The 8,748-nt window shown below is 33.5% G+C and overlaps 1 protein-coding gene across 1 annotated transcript; it reads left to right on the top strand.

The window, feature by feature from the left end:
- The first annotated feature begins 1,449 nt into the window (after positions 1-1,449).
- LOC128230786 (C-type lectin domain family 3 member A-like) lies at positions 1,450-4,459 on the top strand. Its single transcript, XM_052943226.1, has 2 exons — positions 1,450-1,506; positions 4,049-4,459. Exons 1-2 carry the CDS (start codon positions 1,450-1,452, stop codon positions 4,457-4,459), a joined length of 468 nt encoding a protein of 155 aa, XP_052799186.1.
- Positions 4,460-8,748: the final 4,289 nt, after the last annotated feature.

Below are 8,748 nucleotides of genomic sequence, written 5' to 3'. Positions count from 1 at the left end.
CAACACCCTTTTACATTGTTTACAATGAATGTTCGATTGTTCGGGCATCTCTTATATTCGGTATATATTAACATCCCACCCGGGATCAGATTGTATTGAAATATGTACACAGTGTTTAATTATATTAATTAACCAGATAAGCCGTTGGAACTACTTGCCAAATCAAATGTCAGTTTTATAAACCACTGATCTTAACACAGTATAATAAACACACAGCATTCTGGAAAAAATATTTGTTAAATTAACAGCTAGACAACAATTCAGTATTGTGCACGTTTGCCATTGGCGATATGCTTCATCGAAGTGGTAACATCTATTGCTTCATTAAGAAATGTAGAAAAGGACCTTCCAATAAAATATCAAGTATTTATAGATCAAAACGCCAAACTTCTGTTATGAACTGCTTTGCACAATTTCGGAAAAGATGTAAAATAAAGTATGTGGTTAACGGATGCCTTGTATCGTTAGATCCTTACAGACAATTAAACTAGAAATTATCATTTATAAGTTTTGCAACTGCTGGAACAATCGTCAACCACAAATGACGACAACAAATATTTTAGATAAACATGCAAATAGTTTTATCTCAAGAACGGTCCTTTACTTTTTGTTTTCAATAAAACCTGCTTGCCCCTACAAGTATAATAACATTGTGTAAAATCGCGTCGGAAGCTGCAGACTAGAATTAACTAAGTCGTTCTGAGATATTAAGTGTTGTTTTCCTTCCGTAGAAGAAAAAATCCAAGCTTTTATCTGTAAGGGTTTTCAATTATGAAGAATTAAAACATAAATATTGACTTTGCTTTAAAGAACAGTGCGGTCAAAGGACACAAATTACCGGTCTCGTTCTTGAAATATCAGAAGTATTTACATTGCTAAACACTTTCTCTGGAGTATTTGGATTATTTGGAACAGTGAATGTTTTGCACTGCACATATTTGCAAATACGTCTTTAGCGAAGAATCTTAAGGAATCATCTAAAATAAAACGTTGGTTGATTCGTAAATATGCATTTGATATCACTTCATTTATTGTGCGCGAAAGTATTTTTGAACAACATCGGGCATAACATTCATGCTGACACGTTAAAACACCCAATACTTTATACTACAGTGGAAACTACAGGGACAGGCGTAGAGGCCTTTTACCAATGATGTTTCTGTTTAAAGCATTTGATTCAAAGACTAGCGCATAAGTGTTCGTGCACTGCCACCAGGATGGTTGATATAAAGGGTGGAGGAGTGATGCAGTAAGAGGTTGGCACACGGGTGTTCAAGAACTCATGTAACCAACACATGTGTGAAGTAATCATACACCCCGAACTCGTAAAACAGGACGCATTTTCCAATTTTAAAATGCCCATCGTTTTTCAGAAAAAACAAGGGTATTCTTTCAGGGCAACACAATAATTACATTTTATGATTCTGAACACCCATCTTATATACCTCGATGAAGAGTCATTTTTTAGATGAATTGAATTCCCATGAGGATGTGCAGTCAGATGAGGTATTTTCTTTAAATTAGAAGAAGCCTTTTTTCTTTCAATTTCCTTAGGGGGTGCACGTAATTAAGTCCGTTTGTTTTGTAGAACACTTTACACAAGTGTTGTAGTATATCGTTAATTATTTTGATAAATATCAGCATTGCTATTTTAAATAATTCTGTTTCCGGTTAGCAATGAATAATTACTTCAACAAATTAGACGAATAATTTGGCATTTAAATTAAAGCGTTCCTTTGATTTCCAGGATTCTTCCGAGAAAAAGCACTTGAATTGGAACTTAAATAAGTAAATAGTAATAATGGATTTTGTTGATAATTTAATAGAGAAAGTTAATTAGGTTGTTGAAAGTCAAACTATGAATACGTTTAACTTTCATGACATCTCATTTGCAATAAAAGACGGTCGTGTACCTTCTGTTGTATCAGGTTTCAATGCATACTAATCTCAATGTTTGTGAATAATTCTAGTCCAGACTCCTTTATTTGCTGGAGCAAGGCAGACAAATATTCGCCATCCTTTGTTGATAACCAAAAATGCAAAGTCAAAACCAAAAGGTGAAATGAAACAGCAATCTATTTTCCATGGTTCTCCGCTCTTCTGAGCAAGACATATATTATTAGCTAATTATATTGTCATGATTATTTTTAGAAACGCGTATCAACTACGCGTTATCGACTTGTTTCCCCTTTAAGATAATTACAACAATCATGAAGATGCCATAAAATATATGTTAATATATCTGCAGATTAATCTTGTTGCTGTCATCAAAGCAACTATTATAAATGCACACTACAGGACCCTTTCATGGAGGGAAAATAACGTCGTTTGGCTCAAAGGGAAAAAAATAAACTAACAAGATTTATACAATGTTCATTTTGTTTTTTCAAACTTTCGCCATATTAACATATATATAAAACATTTCCAGCTTGTAAAAATAATAAAACTTATCTATACATTTTTACATATATCAAACAAGTTTAGATCTTCAAACGATGAACATTTACATGTTGCAATCCGATACAATTATCAACGAATTATACTGTTTACAACAATAAAATGACAAGTGAAAAAGTTTATTCGAGTGAATTATAACTCATAAAAGTATTGCCTTATTCAAGGAAGTTTTAAGTATCCATATCATATCATATATATCTTTAAGTGTTACATTTGGAGAAGAGGGTTAATTATAGTATGTATTATTGCCGTATTTCAAAACCTTTAAAAATAAATAACACGAAACTTTGAGTGATGTATAATATGTTATTAGCTGAAATAAGTTCATTAGATTTATAAAAGTTTGGAAACCACAAATATATTGGTTTATGTATGATTTCCGCAATTTATAATATATGAGACGATTCAAGAGAAAATGAAATTCGTCCTGTTACAGTTGGAAATTTCGTTTTCTAATCTATAGGAAGATAGTCTTAGGCTTAATAGAGCTTTCTGTGATTTTTATTCTGGATATTGTCCAAGTACACAATTGAAAATTCGAGTTTGAAAATAATACAAAGTAAGAATGTTTTGAAGAATATCTCAACTCTTCATTCCATTTTTTGCTTTTTTTTGTAGTTTGGTCCATTAAATATGTAGCAGTAAATGTTGTTACTAAAGACAAATTAAACGCACTATCAAGAAGGTATCGAATGAAATAATCAATAAATTGTTGGATAAAATTTATATTGGGTAAAATGATATGTCACAGAACAAATTATATAAAAAATCGAATTTATATTTGGAGTATCGTATGGGCTGTGATTTAGTGGGCTAGAAAAAATGGTATCAGTCAGTTAAGTTCTTCACACTGTTGTAAGATAAAGTATCCTAAATATTTAAAAAAAAATGATTAAAATGCAGCTGATAGTTACTCTTATGACAAGCATAAGTGTTTCAGGACTGTCTGTATTGTTTTCGAAGGAATACGCACCATTCACAGGAACGATACTGGACTATGGATATATTTCCGATGTTCTGCATTGTTTGGCAAACTGCTCCGCTAGGAAATTTTGCGATGCCGTGGTTCATAGCAAAGAAACGAAGGAATGTATTTCTTTATACAACTCGTTTTACATTCACGACTCAGAACAGCTTTTCGCAAACATGTTTATTGTAAAAGTAAGTTTTATAATTCGATTTTATAAACTATTCCTCAATTATCAAGTAATGCATTATTCTGTACCTCAAGCGGAAGAAAAGTGTATTTTTTATTTCATCTATCAGAAGTACCTTTACTGTTCTTTTAGTATGTATATTCTTACATCATAGGTTTGTCACAAAACAAGGGAATCTCAATTTTTATTTCAAGTTTTGATTTCTTAGTTATCCCCCCCCCTTAACTTACAAACTGAGAGAAAAACTGGCGTAGCATTTTGTTTTAGAAACGAATAGGTAGAATGAGTCTCAGAGTATCCAAGCGCAGACCATAACCAAGAAATGTTTTTATTTACTAAGATCTTCGAAAGCTTCCTTACAATTTAAGGTTTTAAAGTATGACACAATTGAAAGGAAAACTTACTTATATCATTATTCTTTCCGTCTTTGGCAGGCGAGGCTCAATAACAGCCTACAAGTGTGGACACCTCATGGCTCTTCTTACTACAATGATCCTGGGATTCAAGCAGATTGGCACAGTGCTCGAGATCTTTGCCGCTCATTTGGTGGATACCTAGTTACCATCAGAAGCCAAGAAACGCTGGATTTCATCAATGGCTTCAAATCGGTGCCCGCTGATCAGTATTGGATTGGGGCCTCCGACGAGAAAAAGGAAGGAACGTTTGTTTGGGTCAACGATGAGCCTTGGGATTTTGAAATTTTTCCTCCAACGGAGCCCAATGGAGACACCGTGGAAAACTGTTTGTTGCTCTTTGGTGACTCTAAACCAGCGGAGGAGAAAGGAAAGTTTAACGATATGATTTGTTCAGACGAGTTCCGATTCATTTGCGAGAGAAATATTTAAATTAGGAACTTTTTTACTTGAAATCCGAATGGTACGCACATGTCACGGTAATTCGTGTTCGGAGAATTCGATAGACATATCATTATTCTGTTCCTGATTTAAGAACCTATTTACTTCAGCCGATTGTATAAAATGTTTGATAAGATATCTACAAAATATCGTATGGCTAGTTGACAAATCTAAAGGTACTCATTTGCATAATGAAGCTCATTTTCCATATAATAACAGGGGAAAACTTTATATTTCCTCTTAATTTAATGAAAAACATACTTAAACGCGATGATTTTCTGTTTTTAAACTAAAATTACGCAATGACCACGCTGCAACAATATGACATCGTCTTACCGCATGTTACATAACGATTTAAAAGAAAGAAAAAAACGCTAAAATTGGTAGTGTTTATCTTGTAATTCTTACTTGATATAATCTCTGTATTTATTCTTCCTATTTACGAAGCTACATCTTGTCTGGGCTTATACTAACTTTCTGCAATGTATGTTATGCGGGAAATGATATTGCTTCGTGGTATTTGTCTCATCATCACCGCAATTGAAACAATAAAGCCATTTTGATCATTTGTTACCGGGAAACGTATGTGATAAAATAAACGGACATATGTAATAATAGATACACATTTTTATTCAACACGTCTCGGAAAGATTTTATTTAGCTCGCCAATGGCTTGCTCACTAACAAAATTGCTGAATTCGTTGAATAAGAGTGTATTATATGAATTCTCGTCACCGTTCATTTAGCACTATCCAGCACATTCGGAACTCCTATGCCATTTTCGTTCAAAAGCAACATCGGATGTATGGACGGTTCAAAAGTCAGAAATCTCTACATTTAATTACAATGCAATGCGTATTAATTTCAATTTAGCAGTTAATCTTTATGACTTTACTCTTGGGAATCTTAATTATTTGTGGAATAAAACACTTAACCGGCAATCAATTTAAACTAAGATATTCAAAATACACTTTGAAACACTACAATCAATTAAGACTATCATATAAAAGTTCACTAGCTTCTGTAACTGAAGTACCGGCAAACATCCGAGGTTGTTTTCGATGGAAAATCGCCGAGGCGTTCCGAATGTCTCCCGCAGATTCATTTGCAACATGGATGATAGATGCACCTACATAACTTTGTATATCCCTGTTCGTGTTCTAGTCGGGACCAGACTTGTTTATATGCTAATAAAGTAAGCAATGAATGTGTTAATTTGACATTCATTGTAAAGGACGAAAAATCAAAACTATAGATAGGGAGGTGAAATGAAAAGGCAATATATTCACATTATTACACGCTCTTCTGGACAGGGCAGACACGACTCTCTAATGACACTGTCAAGTTGTATTCTTCAAGGGACTTGTGACGTATATAGGTTGTCGACTTCAACATCTCACATTGGCAATAGTATGTTTAAATTACATATGAATTTACAACTAACTATATGCACAGTAATAAAAAAAACATTGATCAAATTTATCCTGTATCTCTAATCAAAGCAATGATTTTATGTATGTACACGTCTGTATGTAATATTTTGAGGTTAATATGATTACACAACAGTGAAACTACTCTTTAAAGACACTTGGAACAAGCAAGAGCACAGCAAGAAGGAGCTAACACTCGTCCGTTTTCTCAGTCAAATAAGGAACATAACTCGGCATTAATTACATAAATAAGTTTCATGGGTATCGAAATGTGAATATAAATATTCATAATGTTAATGGTAAAACATTTACTGGGATGTTGTATGTGGACATCTTGAGCAATTTGGGTTATCAGTGGTTTTTATAGCTGCTTATTGTCAATCTGAAAAATAGCCGGGGATTTGTTTGGCATTAGGGATTCATCTCAAAAGCAAGGTAAAAGGGCTTATATCACTTAAAAATTGTTCCAAATTTGAAGTCATGCTCCGATATGTTTGACTTCGAATTTAAAACGCACGTGACAGTGTTATTTCAGTGTCTTAAATTGTGAGGCAAAATATTGCTAGGAATTGAATTAATTATCACGTGTTCCTTGTAATTCTTGCGGTGGTATGAGAAATTTTATAAATATTATGTTTTATAATAAACCAATGAAAACTACATAGACAAGTACAATAGTTGAAAACAACACACTAGAAACTCCTTGTTTCGAGGTACCAGGCCATGGCTCAAACGACAATGAGCTAGAGACATTAACGTATTATCACCGCACAAACAAGTACACACGCAGCAAACCGAACATACAGACATCAAAACAGCTTTACCGATAAATGATGGAATTATCGCATTGGAATGTGTAGTGAAAAACGAGTTCACTGAAACATTAGTCTACTCGAGGTTTAAACTAGATTGTATGACCATAACCTCACACTTGACATTAATTACAAAAAAACCCATGTAAGCCTCATCAGAGACTTAAACTTGAATACATTGTAAAATACAGTAAAAAATAATACTCAAATTTTAAATTAATCTTTTGAATAAAACATCCTCGCTGTGGAGCATACCTTCACTAATATTTTATGATGTTCAACAGCTGAGCAACAATCCAATATACATGTTGTGCAGATGAATTACAAGGAAAATTAAATATTCGCTTAATGGTTCGAGAGCAATGATCAGGGAAGCTATAAATCATACACTACAATTATCCTCCAGCAAAGGCATTTTATTGTACACATCAACATAGATGAATTCGCGAAAATCAATAAACAATGTCTTGGTGGAAAAACCGCCAGTAGTTATAACTATATTCCCTTCAACGGCTTTGAATTAAGGATTGAAACCATTTTTTCCGTGATGTTCTCAACTGTAGAGCAGGATAGTACCCAAACGACGTTTATCAAGAACTATATTTTTAATACGAACATACATTGTGGATGCTTTCTCCCACTCCGTTTTCAGGAAAACAAAATCTTTAAAAAACAAAATGAAATTCTTTCTCCAGGTTTGCACCGAGGTAGGTACTGGTTAGCGGTGAAAATATTGACCATTGACTAGACTTAAATTAGTTTAGGCTCCTAAAATCCCAATTTAAGGTAATTTGCAGTGGTTGCGATTCTTTGGAAATACGTATTTAATTTGTTTGGAACAATTGGCATTCAGCTTCTGTATGATCTATTTTTGAGAAGCTTTCAGTGTGATTTGGGCCGTTCATAGAGAGTGATGATAACTGCAACACTATCATAGCACCCAATGATCCTCTTAAGTAGTATCTATAATTTCTTGGATCAGTAAGTCATATCTATAAATGTCCCCGAATTGACAAACAATAAATAACTACACTTTGGACGAAGTTCGTAGAAATTAAAGACATTAAACGAATTTGAAGGATTAGCCAAACACGAATGTCACTTTTACATAAGTGTAGGTATCAAAAACCCTTGTAGTTTATTTGGGATGAACAGCTCTTTGTTATGACTTCATTGCTTATTTATTGCGGCACTTTATTAATCTAGAAAAGCGCGAGGTCAATTGTGCAATGGTAAACGATGTTTCAAGTATCGGCCATTCTTTGTCTCAACTTTTAAAAGATAAAAAGATATCTTAGACAGCTATTCATTTTTTTAAAACAAGTTAAATGAACGCAGAAAATGCAGATACAAGGATTGAATCCTGAGTTTAGGCGGTTGATTAGTATGAACGCTCGGGCTCGATCTTGGAAAGTTCTCAAGAAGCACGTCGCGCCCGAGCGTTCATACTATATGCACGCAATACTCAGTCCATAATTAAACTCAAGAACATATATTTTTCTTTTCATATTTGAAATAGTTTGATTTAAATCGTTCGTTCGAGGATAAGAAATACTAATATTTGATATCTGACTATCTGATATTTTACCTCCGTGTCGACAGGGATAGATGCAGCTCATTAAACTTAATTTTATATTCAATCAACATCCTATTACATTGTTTACAATGAACGTTCGATTGTTCTGGCATCTGTTTTGTCCGGTAAATATTAACATCCCATCCGGGATCAGATTGAATTGAAAAATGTACATAGTGTTGAATTATATTAATTAACCAGATAAGCCGTTGGAACCACTTGCCAACTCAAATGTCAGATTTATAAACCACTGATCTTAACACAATATAAGAAACACACACCATTCTGAGAATATATTTGTTAAATAAACCGTTAGAAAATATTCAATATTATGTACGTTTGCCATTTGCGATACACTTGAACATTCAAGTGGTAGAACCTATTGCTTCATTAAGAAATGTAGAAAAGGACGTTCCAATAAGTTATCAAGTATTTATAGATCCAAACGTCAAAGTGCACAAT

Source organism: Mya arenaria, chromosome 4 (genome assembly GCF_026914265.1).
Source record: "Mya arenaria isolate MELC-2E11 chromosome 4, ASM2691426v1".
Taxonomy (NCBI): domain Eukaryota; kingdom Metazoa; phylum Mollusca; class Bivalvia; order Myida; family Myidae; genus Mya; species Mya arenaria.
Note: the sequence above shows the minus strand (reverse complement) of the source record. Positions and strands in the feature narration are given on the sequence as shown.